Source organism: Eublepharis macularius, chromosome 4 (genome assembly GCF_028583425.1).
Source record: "Eublepharis macularius isolate TG4126 chromosome 4, MPM_Emac_v1.0, whole genome shotgun sequence".
Lineage (NCBI taxonomy): Eukaryota > Metazoa > Chordata > Lepidosauria > Squamata > Eublepharidae > Eublepharis > Eublepharis macularius.
Genome location: NC_072793.1, coordinates 2,379,732 through 2,400,479, shown reverse-complemented (window position 1 = coordinate 2,400,479; position 20,748 = coordinate 2,379,732). Strand labels below are relative to the sequence as shown.

Sequence of the window (20,748 nt, the reverse complement as noted above, 5' to 3'; positions counted from 1 at the left end):
CTACTCTGACCTGGATCCACAAGCCCTTTTTAAAATGCACAGATAATTGCATGCATGTGTGTGCAGACACACAGCAGGAGCTTTCAACATTCTTTCCTGAGTTATGCCCCCTGGGAAAAACATGGGGAGGGAGGGATTGCAGGGGACGGCAACCATTTCTAGCATGGCATGCCCAGACCACTGTTCAACACTGCCAGTAAAAAGCCTTTCATGGGTTGTCAGATGGTCCGGAGTTGGTCCTGGAGCCAGCCTTTTTTTGTCTCGGTGGGCATGATTCTCACTTGGGGTAAGAATCCTGCCTCTGGACTCAATGTGCAGATAAGACTATGCTCGGGGAAGAGGAGACAACCTTTCTTTTTAGGGTAGGTGCCCCAGCTCATGGGGAGAACGGCCTGCTTTGTGTGCTGAAATGCAGTATGGATCGGGTACTTTGGCTGGTTTTTTAAAAAATTATAATTAGTAGTGAAATCTCCCACCACATTTTCCTTTCTGAATGAGATGCTTTATTCCATTAACTATAGAATAAAAATATAGAATTTAAATATAGAACAGAAGGTTCACATGAGCCTAGAGGTACAACCTGTCCAAGACGAATAATGTTAGAAAGTGTGGTTTAAAACTCCAGGAAACATTTCACACAGAAGATTTAAAAGACCTCAGCGCTCCTCTCATTGGTCTGCGTTGTGTGCGATTCCTGGCTCTCCCTCATCCATAGCAGACACAGCACTGAAGAAAGGCAGCACAATCAAAGATGAAGCCCCCCAATCCGCATCCGGCTGCACAGTGACAGCGACGGCGTGCTCAGCCCCCCCCCCACCCCCCGGGCTGCATTAGCTCCCAGATCATGACCGGGGGCGGGGGGAGGGATGCGAGGTTTTATAAAGCTCTAGCAGCACAGATTATTATTTTTAAAGGAAGAGTACATTTTTAAAATACCATTTTTTAAAATATCAAAACCATCTCAAAGTGCCAAGTCAGACCATGTTACAGTATTTAATGTACAAAAAGGTCACTTTTTCAGCTATACATACCTTGCAGTTTACTTTGTACAAAAATATTACAGATAGCAACCTGCCTAGACAATAGCCAACCCTCCCACCTCCCAATACATTTTAAAAAGTTGAATACTACTCTTTGAAAAGTACCACTGAAAAACCGCACAGGAACACGAGGGAGAGCGGAGCTGACAGCGCAGGAGTGGCTGACGCCGCTGTCGCTCTCTCAAGAACCTGCGTCGATCAAAGCCATGGGCCAGCTTGTCGTCTGCCGAAGAATAACGGGGCAGCCCTGCTTGGCTGATACATATTACTCAGGTGCCAGTTTCCAGCACCTGTGGGGCCAGGCCAGGCCTGATCTTGTTATAGGTATTACTGACAATATACTTCGAATTTGTCCACATTTTTTCTTACACCTTGGGATACATGCAAAGGGGCGGGGACAAGAGAAGGCACAAAGTGGGTTAGGGCAAGTCTAATTTCAGGAGCTGAACTCAGAGCAACGCTCGTCATTCGGAGTCCAGCTCTTGACCAGGGTCTCTAGCAGCTAACATGCCAAGTAGGTGGCTGTTCGCATCTCATCTCAAGTGTCCTGCACATCAGGGCCTGTGCATGAACACCAAGGTGCCATGCAGGGCCTACCCATTCACATACGGCAGTCGTATTTTTAAACGATACAACACAACGCAATTATGTATTCCTTTTTGTCAAAACAAGCATTTGCTTTTTCCAGTCTTCTTGACCACTGCACGGCAGTCTACTGGAAAATAAAATTAGTATCAGATGAAAAAAAACGTTATTAAGCAGAGGTGGTGGTGGCTGGACAGCAGTCTTTGGCGTGAAAACTGGGCAGGGGGCGGGGTTATAAGGGAGGCCCTGGGCCCTCACCTGATCTATGAAATGTTGGTCTGTCAACATTGTGTGCAGTGTGGAAAACAGCTATCTTTATACCTCAAGACAAGCCTTCATTGAGAACTATATATATTTTTGTATAACAACTCCCCCCCCCCATCAAATTTCCTAGAGAAAAGCAGCTTCAAGAAGGAAATTTGAGGGGCTTGGAAAGGGGAAGTACTGGACCTTTGTTCATCTGCAATTTCTCTGCTCCAAATCTCCTCCCACAAATTGCTTTTCTATGAGAACTGCCACCACTGAGATTTTGTTACTTGTGTATACCTGTAAATATATAGTTCCATAATGGCTCAAACTATCTCCTGAATTCCCCTTATCTTGTTCCTGTGGGCTGACATACTTTTGTACATTGCCGGTCGTAGTCCTGTTTCCGACTCTCGGCTTTCCCGCTTGGAAGTTTGGTCTCTCCCACACTACAATGTAACCAGCAGATTCCCCCTCCCCCACCGAGAGCATGAAAAACCAACTACTTGTGTGTTTTGAGATTAATGTGTGGAAAAACAGATACCAATGATTTCCAGCCTCTGAGAGAGTCTTCTAGCTGTTATCTGTATAATCCCAACTCAGCCATCAATAAAAATATCCCGCAACCCAACTGCAAATAAATAGGTGTGTCCATTTAACAATCCATCCTCTCTCCCAGCCTTTTTGTTTGGAGTTTTCATTTTTTTAAGCAAACAGGCTTCGCTGATTTGCAACGAGAACGGTTTGGCTTTCTCGCCTCTTTGCCTTCTTGCTTCTCTGTCTGATCTTCCAGCACAATGCGCTCGAAGCCAGCAAAAGAAGTCCGAATGATAAGACGACCAACCCCAGCACAGAGATGATGGATCCATGGGAGTTGAAGCTATAAGCCACGGCAGTGACCACCACTCCGGCAATGAGGATCACCACGCCAAAAGGGACTGTGCAACGGTAACAGGAGAGTTCGTTTCCCCCCGTGGCGGCTGTGAGCTGGCATTCACTCACTAACGGGACAGCTGCCCCCCTACCGTCGTTGTTGTTGCTCTTCTCCAGCGTAGCACACTGAAGACATTTGGAACCTCCCAAGATCTCTTTGAGGGGCTCATCGGTCATCCTGCAACTTTTGATCTGCCTCTGTAAGGGTTCGTGCTTGGGCTGAACCGGATTTTGCTGCAAACGCCCTAACTGTGGAAAGAAGGATGTATCAAACAGGCGGGAATGAAGACACAGATCAACAAATAATCTCAAGACAGCATTGCTGGAAAGGACAACCGTGCTCTTTTCAGTGGTTGTGGATTTTCCGGGCTGTATCGCCGTGCTCATTTTGCCCACACCACATACCCACCAACAGCAAGGTGGATGGCTCACTCTGCCCAGTTTCATAGTAAACTGCAGAGCTGGTCCGTGGCAGAGCGACATGCGTTCTGCAACTCTCTCTGATTCAGCCTCGGGAGAGTTGGTAGGTATGAAGCATCAACAAAATATACCTCTAAACAAATAATTTACCATAAGGAAGTGTACCCAAGCGCAAGGGAAAGATAAAAACCTAAAAGGTCACTACTAGAGATGGGCACGATCCGCATTACGATAAAAAACCCCCACGATAATGGCAATCGCGTGATCATGACCCAGCGGATCGTGATCGTCCACGGCCAATGATCCACTGACCGGGAGAGGCCTGGATCATTGCATTCGGGCTCGGATCGGGAATCCAGACACTCAGGCACCAGCAATCTATTCCCCTGGCAACAGAGCCAGGGGAAAGCCTGATCTCTGTTTGCCCTCCTTCTGTCGCCCTGGAAACCCGAATGGAAGCCCAGCTTTCCTTGATCAGCAGGGCTTCCTTCCAACCACGGAGCAGCAAAGCAGTCACAAGTTGGGAGAAGACACCCAGGGGAGGGAGGGGGAAGGGGGTGTTCTGTAGCCATGGGCACTCCAATCTCATCCCTGCAAACCCTGATAGGCAGCTCTGATGGCCAAACACAGACCTCCTGTGTTGCTGAGGGAGGGTGAACAGAGCCCCAACATGGGCTGCTGGAAGCCCCCCTGAAACAGCTGTTTGGAGTGTGGCTCGTCGCCACCTCCCCATGCCTGCCAGGCCCGGCGGCTGCCACCACCACCCACCTTCCCACATAGCTGGGAATAGCAGCACGGCCCGCTTTGGCCTCCGCGATCCACGGCTCAGGAATGGGAGATGATCGGTGTGGATCATTAATTCGGGATCGTCGCCAGCACCGATCCATGATCAGCTGGATTGTTAATTTTTTTTGGATCGTGTCCATCTCTAGTCACTACCCAATTTCTTCCCGGACTCACACAAATTCTGGGGATAGGAGAAGTGGGATCTGCCCACTAAGCCCTCCTTCTGACTCCTGTGCATGGATCAGGTCTGCTCCTTACGACTAGTGTGCGTGCCGCTTATACAGATGCAGGATTTGTACAGGAAGCCTGATGAATTCACGGAGGCTGAGAGTTGGGGGCGCACTCAGATACACCTGGGCCAAAAATAAACTGGAATTGAGCTGTTTTGGGTCAACTTGGGGCTATCTGAAATGATCCAAAACAGCCAAATGAGCCAACATTTTATCTCTGAAATTTTCAGAAGTGTTTTATGTTTCCAGTGCCAGGAGCCAAGAGGGAGAGAGGTGTTTGGTGGTGTGTCCCTTCTTTTAAATTTAAAGTGCCACTATTTTCCACGTAGACTTGGCCTCTGCCCCATCCATCATGGCTCTTTTCTTTCCGATGGGCAGTAGATGTAGCCTAGGAGGCCAGGTCCACCCAATCAGCCGTTAGTCCATTTCTTCAGCCCCTTTCAATTTTAAGGTGCCATTATTTTCTACAGAGGTAGACCTGCCTTCTGATTTCGGAGGCCAGGTCTTCCTATAGAAAATTTAAAGGTAATAACAACAACATTCAATGTACATACCGCCCTTCAGGGCAACTTAATGCCCACTCAGAGTGGTTTAAAAAGTATGTCATTATTATCCCCACAACAATAATCACCCTGTGAGGTGGGTGGGGCTGAGAGAGCTCTGAGAGAGCTGGGACTAGCCCAAGGTCACCCTGCTAGCTTCAAGTAGAAGAGTGGGAAATCAAACCCTGCTCTCCAGATTAGAGTCCCGCGCTCTTAACTACTGCACCAAACTGGTAGGGAGATGCCACAAAGAGCTTAGTGAGATTAACTTCTCCTTCCCTCCTGGCCCCTGCTGTCTCTGAGGTGAAGGGGAATGGGGGGGGGGGGAATTGCTAAAATGTTCCTGAATTTTCAGCGTCACCTCCCCCCCCCAAAAAAGGGGTGGGTGAGAGAGGAAATGAAATAACCCCATCTATGTAGACCACCTTCAGTTCCTTGAAGGATGAGATATAATTTGGAGAAATTGATGAATGCCTTTGCTACCCTTGCTTCTGTGCCCTAAGAAGAGCTTGGTTGGCAGCTTCATCATGTTATTTGCTTTCTATACCAATCAAAAATCATCCCCCATGTAAAGAAACATGTGTATCCTCTGGAAGCTTTTCTTTTTCTTTCTTTCTTTCTTTCTTTCTTTCTTTCTTTCTTTCTTTCTTTCTTTTCTTTCTTTCTTTCTTTGCCACTTTTCTGACAAAATCAAAAAGAGTCCAGTAGCACCTTGAAGACTAACCAACTTTATTGTAGCATAAGCTTTTGAGAATCACAGTTCTCTTTGTCAGATGCATCTGACAAAGAGAACTGTGATTCTCAAAAGCTTATGCTACAATAAAGTTGGTTAGTCTTAAAGGTGCTACTACAGACTAACACAGCTAACTCCTCTGGATCTGTATCCAAGGAGGATATGAAAGTAGTCCCAGCATCTCTCTGAAACTGGCTTTGCAAGAAATGTCACACAGTAACATAAACCCAGCTTCCTGCGTGTTTTGCTATAACCAATCACAGTCATTATTTTAAGAAAGAAGAGAAAGAAGAGCCAGTGAGCTGCAGATACAGCCCAGAGACCCACCATTCCCCAGCTGAATCAAACATGTCAGGCAGAATCACTTCTCTACCTGTTACATGGTGATAAGGATCACGAGTTCGAAAAGATTAAATAGCATTTGAACAGTAAGTGTGAGTGTGTAGATGTTTCCTACAGAATCAGCATAATGAAAAAACTCCATGGCACCAGGTAAAGGATACCTAATTGATTAAAAGGTTGCATGTCTAATGCGTGAACAGAAAAAAGAACAGGTGGAAATCATCCAAAGGTGAGGGTCTCCCCACCCACCCCCACCCCCGCTTGCTGGATGCCGTGATTTTTGTGTCTTGGTTTTTTGTCTTCTTTTTTGACTGACTATTGAATATCCTTAATATAGGGAACCATTTGAAACTTAAATGGCCTAGTTACAAAGTGCGGGTGCCCCAAGTCGCTGGCATTCCTGGCTAAGGACTGGGTGGCCTGGGCATGCAATAGTCAGCACACCCACCCTGTTTCTTCAGAGTAAAGCTGCTTCCTCCTCAGCTCAGTAGATTAAAGGCACGCCTCAGTATTGGGAGCGGGGGGGTGGAGGTTCGGGTCACCAGATGGTCACTGCAAAAATACTGGATCCGGGGGGGGGGGAAGGGGGCGGAATCCCCTGGTCCTCACAGTAGGAATGGTCTTTGTACGCACGCACTCCTGGCCCCGGTGCAATGACGCCATTGCTGGAAGTGACATCATTGCACCACCTGCAGGTATCGACACAGCTGGGCGGGGGCCTGACTGTGCTAGCAGCACAGGGGGGAGGAGGAGGCAGAGCATGAGTTCCCCCTCTCCTCAGGGGCCTTGGGCCCTCCCACGTACAACTTCCGAAGCCCCCTCCTCTCACGCAGGCTCCACTAACAAGCCCCTAGCCCCACTGCTTGAGCCTCTCAGCAGCGAGGCCACGTAACCGGGGCGGTGGGGAGCCTGCTGGTAGGGTGGCCAGGAGTCTGGCATTTTCAATCCATTTCCTCCTGACAGTTCAAGAAAATACCAGACTGGCTGAGTGAAAACCGGACACCTGACAACCCTAGCGGGGGTGGGGTGGTCTTGTTCATCATGCAATGCAATCGGGGCAGCTGGCATCTTCCGGGCAAAGAAGCAGCCCTCTTAGGTCAGACCAGTGGTCTGTTTCCCATAAGGTCTTGCTCCCAAGACGCTTTGGATGTACGTAACTAGTAATGGGGGCACGGAAGGCAGAGGAACAGGACACCAGATGGCACACCCAAGCAGCCTTGCTGCGTCTTTCTTATTTTGGACAGGACTCATGGCAAATTTGTCAAAACGAAAAAAAAAAGCTTGCTTTTACTGACAGACAAGTTTTTCTTCTTTCTCACTAGGACAAACATGAGTCTTTCTGCTACAAATCCTCTTCTAACCACAAAATATACAGTTAAAGGCTTACAAAGTGAGGGGAAGGCCAGGCAACAGGTCTCCCAGAAGCACTCCCGGGAGGCCCTATGCAATGATGTCGTTTTCCAGAAGTGACATCACACAGCATGCATGTGAAGACAACAAGAAAGGTAAGGGCGGGGTCCCCCCTCCCACTCCGAGGGTAAGGGGACCTGGCAACCGTACCTCCCAGTGAGTTTATCCTTCTGTAGGGCCATTTTGCTGAAATTCCTATGCAAATTTAAGTAGTGATTATGTTTACATGAGCTTTTGATTGCTGGAAATGATTTGGATGTCTCATTAACCATTTAGATCATGTTGTTTTGTATTTACCAGCCACAGGGGAATTGCAGATTGTACATTGGAGATAACCTGAATTCTAGTTTTTAAACAGAAAGGCTATTTTTTTTTAAAGTAGACTCTGTGTTGATATTTCTGCAACCTCATTTCTTTTCTTCCATTTTGGTCTATTTGTTTCCTTTGTCTCTAGCAAAGATACCATTGCAAGGAAGGAGCATTGCTATGATGATAAAAGGGAAAGAAGTCAAATTTACAAGAGCTTCTTTAGGATTCCCTTTTTTGATTTTTCAATTTTCATCTCAATAACAGAGTAACAGAATATTCAGATAACGCAGCTGAGTGTTCAAAACACGTGGCATTTCAGTAATCCTTATGAGATGATGAGAATCCCACCCTTCCTGTTGGGTAGGAAGCTGCCACCATATTGCAGAGCCTATGCCCTGAGACGATGGCTTGCCCACAGCCACTTAACCCTAAGCCATCCTGGGACTCCCAAGGTCACACTCTGTAATGGGACCAGGGCTGAACATTTATGTTGAAGTTTCTGTGCATATGTTCTGACTCGAGTAGAGATGGGCATGTAACATTTCAATCAATATTTTTCAGTCTCTCCTTATATTACAGTATGGTTTCGTTTTCAGAAATCTGAAGACGGACTGGATTGGAGTACACATTTAGTTTTGCATATTATTTTGGGTAGCTTCAGCTCGGTCAATGCCAGAATTGTCTCGGGGCTGCCAGTACCCAACCCACAGACTCTGCCTCCTCCTCCAAAAGCTCCGAAGAAAAGACAGAGAATGCAGCCACGCTGGCTCCCCACACCTCAGACCTCCTCCGGGATACTTGGCTCACACAGGGAGGAAAGTGCCTTTCAGGGCTGCAATCTTTAGTCAGTCGGTTAAATCTGTCAATCAGAAACCTTTGAACTGATGAATAATTTATTTATTTATTTATTTCAAATTTGTATTCTGCCCTCCCTGCGAGCAGGCTCAGGGTAGATAACAACAACACATTTAAAACAGGATGGAGGACAGCCTTCACAGGGCGGGTTAAGATTTATACACCCCTTTTTTCCAGGCCGGTGGAGGCCCAGCCTCAGCCATATTCCTGGCAGAACAACTCTGTCTTGCAAGCCAGGCGAAAAGATAGTAAGTCCTGCCCAGCCCTGATTTCAGCAGACAGAGCATTCCACCAGGTGGGAGCCAGGACCGAAAAGGCCCTGGCCCTAGTCGAGGCTAGGAGGGCCTCCTTAGGGCCAGAGATCACCAACAGCTGTTTGTCCCCTGATCGGAGTGTCCTCTGGGGAATATATGGGGAGAGCCGGTCCCACAGATACTCTGGTCCCAGTCCGCACAGGGCTTTATAGGTCAATACCAGAACCATGAATCTGATCCGGTACTCCACTGGCAACCAATGCAGCTCGCGTAAGAATGGTGTTATATGCGCCTTATTTGGCACTCTCGTAATAACACACACCGCTGCATTTTGTACCATCTGTAATCTCCGGGTCAGGCTCAAGGGCAGCCCCGCGTAGAGTGAGTTACAGTAATCTAGCCTAGAGATGACCATTGCTTGGATCACTGTAGTTAAGTCACGGGTTGACAGGTAAGGGACAACTTGCCTGGTCTGCCACAGATGGACAAAAGAGGATCTGACAACCACTGTGACCTGTGCTCCATTTTCAGGGAGGCATCCAAGATCACCCCCAGGCTCTTAAGCCTCGGAACTGGCACTAACGGTGCCCCATCGAGGGCCAGGAGCCGGAGTCCTGAACCTAATCCCCCGTGGCTCAAGTACAGGACCTCCATCTTCGTCACGTTCAGTTTCAGCAATTTTAAAAGTCAGCAATTTTTTAAAAAACATAATTTTTTAATATGAATAGTTACAAAACCCACAGAAGTCAGGTACCATCATAGAAGAGGTATTTTCGTTTGTTCACACACAGAGGAATGCCTCTGAGATGCAGGCTCATCGAAAGCGCTTACCCCCTTCAGAAGGGTTGTTTCATCATATGGAAATGTGTGCTGGTTTACCATGAGCTTCAACTGGTGTAACTCTGCTTACAACTGTACTGCCGGTGAAGTCATTCAAACTCATACAATTAATCACCCTCCACCTGTATATCCACCTACCATGTCCGCAGGAAATCCATCCTGGCCTGGCTTGGAGAGTAAAGTCGTATGCTGAGGTTACGTTCCAAAAATCTCCACTGGCGTTTTGCCCCCCAACCTAGTCAGCTGACATCAAAAACAACACTGTCAGAATTTCTTTGTGTTGTTTCTTTTCCTTTAAAAGCCAGACAGTGAACTTGGCGCTGACCTAGAGGGAAAGAACAGATAGCACGGTCAAGTTCTACCATACAATAGTGAAACACAGCTGTTCCACATTAGAAGTTGTCTCTCTGGTAGAATACACACACACACAAACAAACTCTTCCTATTTTTTAGAATCTCCACAGTTCTGTGGTTGGGGATTTTCTTGTACAAAGTAAATACTCTTCTGTGGAAAAGTAAACAGACAGGCACTAACAACATCCAGGTCTTCCCTTTCTGCCTTATTCCAAGACAGCCCAGATGTTCAACAGAACATTTGTTCTAGACTAACAGAAGTCCACAGTTCAAGAATGTCCCTTATTTATTCCATTATTAATTCGCCATCCGTTTGCCAGAGAAATTCTTGTTAATCTGGCTGAGAGGGGCTTCAGCCATGAGAGAAAACAGGCAATGCACGTAACTTCTCCACACATCTCCATAACAGTTAAAAGAGAAATGTTGCATTCCCCTCCTCACGCGGAGCACAATGATGGGATCTTAGACATTTCCTCTAGAGAACTAAACCCACATTATCTCCCACAATGAAAAGTCTTCTCATGTCTGGACCCCTCAGTTCATCAACGCTCACTTAGTGGCGGAGAAATAAAGGCTCTGTTTAAATGCAACATGTTGAGAGAGACAGGATTTCTTGAACACCTGCACTGAAAGCAGCCTGAACCCGGAGCGACACTTTCCATGACACGCTGAAGCCAGGGAGAGCCAAAGCGATTGTCAACAGGAGCAACAGCTGTGAAACTACCAGGCAGCTGGGTTAACCTTCTGAACCGACAAAAGGTTTGTTAATAAGCTTACTCAACATTCCTTCACTTAGGCCTGTGTGGTTGTGAAGGATTATTAGGGTCATTTCGACACCACAACCAGAGGCTTTCTCTGAGGAGAAGAAACATGCTGGACTGTTAAAGGCGGGGGGGGGGGGGCGGATTTGGAATGGCCTGTACAGAACCACAGTTGGGCTGATTCTATTCTGCGGTATTTATGTATCATCACAAGAATTGCCCAGGAGATGTTTGAAAGCAGATTTCACAGTGGCATTTGAAAATATTTATTTATTCTTCCTTGGCCTATTGTGTTCCACAGAACTACAAACATGGATTGACTATGGCAGAGCAGTCCTCCTTTATTTCAAAGAGTGGAATCTCATTAGAGCTAAATATCCTGACTTAGAAACGAGTTAATGTATGAAATCCTCAAAGCTTCCTATTCACTTGAAAAGAAGCTTCATGTACACAAGAGCTCCATCTCATGCAACAATATACATGAAGTTCTGGAATGGGCATATAACTGCAGGAAGAGGCAATGGAGCCTCCTTATTTCAGACATTCGCAGCAGATTATTGCAGTTAAATGAACATCTTTGTATACCGGGGTTGCTGGGCCTCCTACTATGGCATATCCTGGCCACCCTATTGTTCACACAAGCTCATTTTTTATATTTCCAAGTAAATATGTTTATCACTGGAGTACTGGTTACGGAACCTAAACATCATATAAACCGCACAGTATATATTTTAGAAAGTGCTCTCAAATATACAACAAGACAAATACAGTATACAGGATCCGCCCCTTAAGGACAACTCGGAAACTACAATTGGTACAGAAAGCCACAGCCTGGCTGCTCTTGGGTGCCAACTGGAACCTGCTTTTCACTCCCTCTCTGTAGACATTCCATCGGTTCCTGATCAGCGAACCGGTTCAATTCAAGGTTCTGGCTATCACCCCTAAAGCCCTTCAAGGCGCTGGAGCCACACACCTGCAGGGCCGCCTCTCCCGCGATGATCTATTTATCTGAGTAAAGCCTTCTGAAGGTGCTACCCTGCAAAAAGCCGCAACTGGCAAAGGCCCATTCCTGCACATTCTCTGGCACTCTGTATTCATCCAGCAGTCCAGCTGCATTCCAAATTCCACAAGGGAAACCAACAGTTTCCTTGGAGTGAGCCTCACTGAACAGACCTGCTTGAGGGTGCCCTCTAAAATACTAAATTGTTACTTCACTATTACTTGTTAAACTCGCATACTGATCCTGTCTTCCCTCCACCACCTGAAGCAACCTGAAGGATTCACCCCGACCGTCTCCTGCATTTATTTATCAGCTCTACCTCTCACCCTTCTTCCAAAAGACCGTGCTTTAGCTGGGCTAGGAAATGTTTCATTGCCCAAGAGCAACCAGGGAGTGTCCTGGCTGAGCAGGAATCCGAACCCAGGTCCAGCACTAACTGAGGGCCAAGCTACACGTGACGAATGACACTTGAACGGCAAGTGGATTGAGTGGAGGGCAAGTGAACAGGGAGAAATACACCTGCCGTTCAAGTGTCATTCGTCATGTGTAGCTTGGCCCACAGGTTCTCTTTCTGAATGAAGATACAACTCCATGTTACACTGACAAACACATTTCCCCTAAACTTAAGTCTGAGGGTTCACGGGAAAAGATGTTTGAAGGAGGGAATCAGTGGGAGGGGGCTTTGACCTTCCTGCCCCCGCCCCGACAATCCCCTGCAAATGCCCCCACCCTGTTTTTCTCTGCAAACTTCTTGCCTTGGCCACAGGGAAACCTGGTTTTCTTAAATGGCTTACAAGACATCTGCAAGGTAGAATTATTTATTTATTTACAACATTTTTATGCTGCCTTGTCCAAGAAACCTGCCTGAGGCGGCTTACAAAATAAAATGTAACACAGGACAGTAAAAGTTTTTCATTAAAAGCCTGCATTAAACGCCCAGTCAGAACATACAGGCGCTGATCAGTTTAACGTAATGGCTTCCAGGCTAAAACCACTATAAAAATACTGTTTAAAAAAATCAACACCTTCATTAAAACCCTGGGTAAGCAGAAATGTTTAGGCCTGGCACCTAAAAGATAAGGGACTGGGCACCAGGCAAGCTTCAGGGGACACGGCATTTCCATAGGGAAGGTGCCAGGACTGAACAAGTCTTTGCTTGCCTCACTTTTGAAGGTGAGGGTGCAGAGAGCAGTGCTGGTGAGGCAGATCTTCACTGGCAGGCTGGGCAATGCCCAATGTGGTAGACAATGTGGTTAAACATCTTCTCTTGCTCCCCAGTTCTTCCTTGCATAGGCTTCCTTCCCTAGTCCAGCACCGACGTTACAAAGAAGGCGAAGACAAGGTCAGGAACTTCATGCTTGCTTCATAATGTAGAGCATCAACCCTACGATGGTTGTTGTGGATTTTTCCAAGCTGTATAGCTGTGGTCTTGGCATTGTAGTTCCTGACGTTTCGCCAGCAGCTGTGGCTGGCATCTTCAGAGGTGTAGCACCAACAGACAGAGATCTCTCAGTGTCACAGATTAATAAGTGCGGCTCACTGTGACACTGAGAGATCTCTGTCTTTTGGTGCTACACCTCTGAAGATGCCAGCCACAGCTGCTGGCGAAACGTCAGGAACTACAATGCCAAGACCACGGCAATACAGCCCAGAAAACCCACAACAACCATTGTTCTCCGGCCGTGAAAGCCTTCGACAATACATCAACCCTACCTTTGCAAATCAAAAGCATGCTCTGCAAGCGACATGTAACAGAAGGGTAAAGGGAGCCCGGCTGCTGTTTCTGGGGTTTTTTGCTTTATCTTAAACCTGGCCAACACACGCTCAGAAGCACTTGGCCTGTTCAAATGAAAACCACGTGGGAGAGGAAACAGACCAGCCGCAAGGCAAAGCCTTCTTTTTACCTCACAAGGACAGTCCAGAAAGACTTGCGGCAAAGTCTGAAGGCTCATTTCCTGGGATGAAGGTTCCTACTGCCTGGAAAGGCCTAGAAATTCTCTGCCTGCTATGGGTTTGTTCTATTTTGCTTAGCATAAAAAGCAGAAAATATTTAGTGGTCCCTAAATTTGCTGCCATTTTATGCGGCGCATATCATTTGTACAATTTTGTAAATGCAAAGAAGCTTCACCCTTAGCTTAAAGCAGTGGGGAGGCAGAGAAAACAGATATGGACATTCAAATGGGGCAAATATATATACCAGGAACCAGGCTCACTGTCGTTTAAGGCCAGGGCACGAAGGACAATTGCTGGTGCCTGTTAGGGCTTAATAGGAGGAAGGGCGCCTTTGAGCACGTGCAGTGTGTGTCCTCTCCACACTTAAGAAAAACCCAAACTGATATCTACAGATCTGTGGTTAGCAATTTAAGGCCAAGGAAGAGAAGGGGAAAAGGTAGGTACAGAGAGAAAAGAAATTGTATCATATTTCACTTGAAGATCCCCAAGTGTTTTCGTTCACAGCTTCATCAGGGAATCTGGAAGGAAATCCATTTTCTCTAAGTGTCCCCTTTGTGATCAGGCTGTCGACTGTTCCCCGCCCCCCCTTCTTTTTCTTGATTCTGCACTGGTGCGGCCCTCTTTTTTGCACTTAGCAAAGTTGCCTTTCCACGCAAAACATTCTTCCTCTCATTTCATTGGGAGAAAGTATGTATTAAATTATCCCACTGGATTTCAAGTCTGGCTGGTTTCTAGGCAAGCTTAAAGAATTGAATCAATTTTTACTTGATGTTAATCTGTGGCAAATTTACCAATATTTGCCATTTCTAAGGATGCTTCTTTATTAGGGGGTAGGAAGGCAATGGGCAGACCCCTTAAACGTGGCGACTGACAATTCCTCTACTGCATAGCAGATTGCCGAGTGCCAAGATCAGAATAGCCTCCAACAGGGAATGCTGCAATGGATGGTGGCACCAGTTGCCTCCTCTTTCGATGGTCTCTCTCTTCCAGAATCCAGCTGAGCAGTGTGGTGAGGAAACAGCGATCGGAAAAGCTACCCAACAAATCTGCAGTCAAACCCAGGCAGGGTCCCAGAGAGCAGGCTCCGCTAGGGCAGGGGGCCTAGCAAGGGTCACAGCTAGCAAGACCCAGGGAGCGTGCCACCAGCAGAAGGACGCCCCAGACAAAAGGGACCCTGCGGGCAGCCTCACGCTGCCACATCCGTGGAATGGACTTGAAGAGTTGCTGGGTGGGAGACGGCTGGGGGTCCGATGGAAGCTGCTCCAAGCTTTCTAAAGGAAGCATCGACAATTCATCCGGGTCAAAACTTTCGGCTTTGCTGACCTAAGAAGAAGCTGCCCACTAAGAATGAACAGAACTCTAGTTCACAAGAGAGAGACTTTAAAAAAGAGAGTGAGGAGACGGAGAACCACCGATGCCTGTGGCTGAAGTATCTAATGTCGTATGACGTGTGCAAGATAAATCCTAAACATATTCACTTTGAAGTAGGTCCCACAGAGATCAAAAGGTCTTTGCTCCCGAGATGACAGGATTACGATCAGGCTGCAAGACCGGCTCCCCTTTCCGTCATTCCTTTTGCCACAACTCTCCAGTTATTCCTCCTCCTCCTCATTGCTCGTCCAACTCATTTTCTGCCTCTTGAGATCTTCTGCTGGACCGATTTCTTTAGCCAAGACTGGAGAGAGGTCTGACCACTCAATAAATAGCTTCCCCCCCCCAAATGTTGAAGGCAGAGTGATTTTTGTCTTTGCTGTGCATATCCCCCCCCCCGCCCCCCATCATTTCCCATCAGGAAAGTCTTGCACACTTTTTTAAGCACTACGAACATGGGCCAGACCCGTGAATAAAGACTCTAGTAAGAGAGACTCATCTGCAACACTATTAGCAACAACGTCTCTAGCACAATACAAAGATCAACCCTTCTCTCATCAGTCTCTAATTCTCTCCTCACATTTGTCCTAGACTCTCATCTTAAGTACCCCTCAATTGCCTTTCCAATTTCTTCTGCAACCCATCCTCACTAGAAATTCTCAAATGCCAAATTATACCCTCCAAAGCTTCACTTGTGTACTTAAAACTGAATCATTCATTCTTCAACATCTGGGATACATTCCTAGGGCTACATAATTGCATGATTTTGGGCTATGGCTCAGTCCTGTGACCTGCTTTTTATAACAGGAATTAGTATTGAGGTGCACGAAGGATTAAAAATAACTGTTGACTAGATCTCATTTTCACAGGTCCTCAGCCACACACCTTGGCTGGGAAAATGGGACTCTGGAGCACTCTTGGAAATGGGTACAAATTTCTGCATCAAGGGAATGTAACACTCCGTGCATCTGACAAAAGCTGATGCCTGAAGAAGTTGGTTAGTGTCTAAGGCTGTTTGGGCGGCAACAGACTAACAAGGCTACCCCGGAGGAATAAGAAAGAAGAGCGCTGCTGACCATGTGCAGAACAATAGCTCCCTTCAGGAGGAGGAGGCACTTCAGGGCACTTCAGGGGCTCAAGCAACCTCTGCACCGCGGGGATCAAGGGCACTGCCACTTCCAGAAAGGCTTGACTTCTTGTTTCTTTTTAAAAAATATTAAGCACTAGTAATAGTATTAATTGTTAGTAACTAGTAATAATGATCAGCCTGGTATGAAAAACCTTGCGGCGTGCAAACTCTGCCTGCCATCCTAACAGCCCGGTCTGTTATTCAGAAACGCGCCGCCTGACTGTGCCCAACAGGCTTGCAATCCAGAAAGTGCGACTAACGCTGCAGCTTCTGTCATATGGTAGGAGTAAGATCCTTTGCATAGATGGTAGGAGGTGGAATTTGCCTGTCCATTCAGCTGAAATTTTAAAAAAATGTGGAATAGACTCGTTTCTTTTACGGATGGACATGCAATTCCAGGAATACTCCCCTCCCCAAACCATCATATTCTTTATTTGGCTTTCCCCCCTGGAGTCACTTCTAATAATTTCATGTCAGAATTCAGCCCATAAAAGACAGGATGGGCACAATCCTGCTTTTACGGGCAGTCCAGTAGCTTTAGAAGGGCCCCACACAAAACTCAACAGTATTTTCAAAATAGACGCCACCCTAGAGTTCAGCTCTTCTGCATTCTTCTCCTTAACTTAAAAAAATAAACAAACCAACAATTTAACTGTAAGAGCTGCAGAAAGAAACTCAGGCAGAGGCACCCAGGCAGAAGAAATTTTCGATTTGGGTTTGTTAAACAACAAAATCAGCACCCATCAACATCACTGGATGTTACAGAGACTTTAGTTCACGAATACAGATTATACTGAGAATTTAAACAAAGTTTTTTTTCTCCATGACTTTAAGCTTTTTTCAAATCAAGACCTCTAAACTATCCAAGCACAAAGTTCGACATTATTACGGTCGTTCCTGGCTCCCAGCCTTACAATGCCACAATGAAGACTTCCAAATCCAACACTTTGCAAATACCAAACTCAACCACCACCGACTGAGAACTGCTTAAAATAAGTTTAAAGGGTTTTTGAGCACAAACAGATTCGTTTTTAGGGGCCTCCCCCAAAAGAAACAGCAGCATTTTCTGCCGTGCTGTTCCAGCACGGAACGTGGATCTACAACGCGCTGCAATGTCAGCCTCGCAGATGCGAAGGGACGGGGGGGGGGGGACGGGTCTGGTCCCTTCCGCGCGCAAAACGGCCCCGAGGGGCTCCGCGGTCCTCGCCGCTCTCCGGAGAAACACAGAAAAGACCCACTTGGCCGGCGCCTCCGGCTGCGATCAGCGTCCCCCGCTTGCGCCTCGGCGGTGCCGCTCCCGTCCTCCCGGCTCGGCGCGCTCCCGGCTCTCCCCCCGCCACCAACAGCTGGCGCAAAAGGGCTTCTTTGCGCTGAGGAAGGGGCGCGGGGGGGGGACCGGGCCCCCGGGTCGTCCCGAGCGCGCCCCGCCGCCGCGCACGCCGCGTCCCTCCGCCCGGCCAGCCGGGAACTGAGCGGCCCCTTGCGCGGCGCGCCAAGAAGAGGGGCAGGCCCGGCGCTGGGGAGAGCGCGCGGAGCCAGGGGGCGGCTGACGGCAAGGCAGCGGAGGCGACTGCGCGGCGTCCCAGGGACGCGCTGGGAGGGGAGCGCTCGCGAGCAGCAAGGCTCGGGCTTGGGCGAGCAAACTTTCACCTGCCGGAAATGCTTAGTATGCTGCGATACGGGCCATGTGGAGAGATGACCACACAACGGCACCGATCAAAGCCGCAGCGGAGCCCTTCTTCTGGAAATGGCTTGACAGGCAAATGCAGGCACAGCCCAATTATTAACTGACTCAGCGAAGAGATCTGCCGCACGCTTGGAAAGATTTAGATCAATTACTCCAGCTGTTGATCAAAGGATTAATCTACCTAGCTATCTTTATAGTAAATGTTTTTTTAGTTTTCATTCCCACCCCCACTCCCCCCTTTTAACACCCCATCTAACGAACTCAAAAGCTCACACACTATTTTGTGCCATTTTCGTTGATTTAAACAAAGGATATTACATGGATTTGGAGTTTGAGCTTGTCTTTGAGCCAATACAGTTACGTGGAACTTCCATCTAAATATAACATGAAATATGAACATCACAACAACGCGGACCTGCAGAAGTTCTACATCTCTTGTTATGTTGTAGTGTCTGCTATCATGATGTCATTATCTTTATTAATCTTTAAAAATAAGGAAAAAACTAGATCTGTTTTAAAACAAATTCTCTACAGAAAGACGCACAAGTGTCTGTATCCTCTGTTTCACACTAGACAAAACCCCTGAGAGAAATTTTTAGTGAAATCCATAGATTGTCGCCTGTGGTTGACAATCGATAAACATCATAGGTGTGCATTTGGAAACCGTGCCTAATCACGGCTTCGTAGTAAATTATCTTCATGGTGGATCATATTGTGGGATGATCTATCCATAGGATCCATAGTGCATTCCTAGAAACGTCGCCTCCTATCTTTTACATATATTTATATATGCTGTGCAGTGTGCACATTATATCACTATTCTCTGTGCGTGATATCATGAGATTAAGGCTGGGAGCCGACGAAAATCCTAAACGCCTCCGATTTGCCCTCTGGAGTTCTGAATACGCCAAAGATCAGTAGATGGCCCGAGTTAGTACTAACTGGTCTAGGTGCTTTAGGACGGCCATCTGCAGATTGGGAAAGTCCTGGAGATTTGGGGATGGAGCTTGGGAAGGGAGGGGTTTGGGGAAGGCAAGGACCTCAGCGGAGCAGAATGCAGCAGCACCCGCCCCCGGAAGCAGCCGTTGTCTCCAAGGAAATGGATCTCTCTGGTCTGAAGTTGAGTTGTTCCAGGATAAAAATGCAAGATCGGGCTCTCAGTGGGTATGTAGCAACCAGCCTCCGCCCCAGCCTCTATCCCTGCAACATTTTCGTGATATGAAACACTCCCAAGGATGTGCCATTTGTTCCTCAAAGAGCTCCGCCGGCTACAGTTGGCAAACTCCAGGTAGGGGCTGGAGACCTCCCGGAATTACAACTGATCTCCAGACTGCCAAAGGAGCAGATTGTGCCGAGCCTGCAGTTCCAATGCATCTACTCGTGCGTGTGTTTATTGCTCAGCGGAATATGCTTAGTTACGAAGAGGATTGCCAGTGTCTAGGTGGGGCTTGAAGTTCTCCAGGAACTGCAATTCAGCTTCAGACTGCAGAGATCAGTGCCCTGGAAGGAAGCGACTGCTTCGGAGGGCTGACCCTATGGCATGAAACCCCTGCTGAGCTCCAGCTCCAAACTCCTCCACTGCCAAATACTGCCCCGGCCGTGGAGACTGCCCTCAAGTCATAGCTGACTGATGGTGACCACTGGGGGTGGGTGGGTTTCATGGCAAGAGACTAAGAGAGGTGGTTTGCCATTGCCTGGCTCTGCAGCCCCGGGCTTTGTTGGGGGTCTCCCATCCAATTACTAACCAAGGCCGACCCTGCTTAGCTTGTGAGATCTGACGAGATCGGGCTCGCCTGGGCTATCCAGGTGAGACAAGTACTGCCCTTGAATCTCCAGGAATCTCCCACGCAAAAGTTGGCAAGCAGCCATAGTTATGAACCCAGACTGATCTTACTGGCTTAATTATATTACAGCAACCTTCTGACAAACTGGGAATTGAAATAAAAGCTGAAAATTCAGAGATTAGTCAACCCATAAAGGACAATTCTCTGATGGATACAATTTTCTTAAGTATCTGGCCAGCTTTCATTGGAAGTAAAAAAACAAGCGACATGGATTTTTAAGGTCGCTTCACTGCCAGAGTTTGAAATTCCTGGGTTTGGAAGAGGAACCTTCGCAGTTTGAAACGCTTTGCCTTAACATATGGTGAGCATTAAAACCACAGAGTGTTCCTTCCCAAGCCTGCGGAGAATCTGGCCCAGGCAGCACGTGCCCCCCCCCCCCCGAACTGGCTGCGGCGGCTGTTCTGACAGCAGCAACAGCCCCCTCCCGAGGGCAGTTGTAGTAATAGCAGGAAGTTAAGAAGGGGGAATCCTTTCCCCCTCTTTGCCTCCCCACCTCCCCTACCTCCCCCTGGCACAACGATCAAGGCGCCAGGTAGCTTGGAACATCAATTTCAAGGTGCCTGGGGTCATGATGACCCCTTTCACAGCCTCGCTCTGTCCCACTACCGCCACCAGGCTGTCTCCCGTGGATACATGAGGCTGCCTTATACGGATTTAGACCACTGGCCCATCCAGCATAGCCTCGTTAGACTGGCAGCGTCTCTCTCATTCCCAGGCAAAGGTCTCTCACTTCACCCACTATCAGGTTCTTCCCACTGGTGATGTCAGAGATTGGATCCGGGCCCTTTTGCGTGCCAAGCCAATGGTCTACTAGTGAGCTACAACCCTTCCCCGCTCAGGGGTTCTAAGAGTTCTTCCAGCTTTTCATTTTCATTTTCATTTTCATTTTCAGCTTTATTATGCCTAGCCATAATAAAGATTTAAAAAATGATGATAAATGATGTTTTCATGGGGACCAGAAATGAAAGGCCCCAAGCCTCCCTGGAACCATTAGGCGATTGTTGCCCCGAAACAGTTCCCCTCCACACACACACACACACACACACACACACACACACTAGGGGCACATCCCCAGCTGGTGCTTGGGCAGCCATCGCTTCTAGGTTCAATGGGCAGGGGATTAC

At 47.6% G+C, this 20,748-nt stretch overlaps 1 protein-coding gene across 2 annotated transcripts; it reads right to left on the bottom strand.

Annotated features, from left to right (window-relative positions):
* Positions 1-961: 961 nt before the first annotated feature.
* TMEM100 (transmembrane protein 100) lies at positions 962-17,505 on the bottom strand. 2 transcript variants are annotated; one of them, XM_054979019.1, is made up of 3 exons: positions 17,332-17,505; positions 9,664-9,850; positions 962-3,053 (listed from the first exon to the last, which is right to left on the bottom strand). In XM_054979019.1, exons 2-3 carry the CDS (start codon positions 9,664-9,666, stop codon positions 2,577-2,579), a joined length of 480 nt encoding a protein of 159 aa, XP_054834994.1. In that variant the 5' UTR covers positions 9,667-9,850; positions 17,332-17,505; the 3' UTR covers positions 962-2,576. The 2 variants fall into 2 exon arrangements, with proteins under 2 accessions (XP_054834994.1, XP_054834995.1); XM_054979020.1 differs by lacking the exon at positions 17,332-17,505 and adding an exon at positions 16,041-16,146.
* Between the last annotated feature and the right edge of the window lie 3,243 nt (positions 17,506-20,748).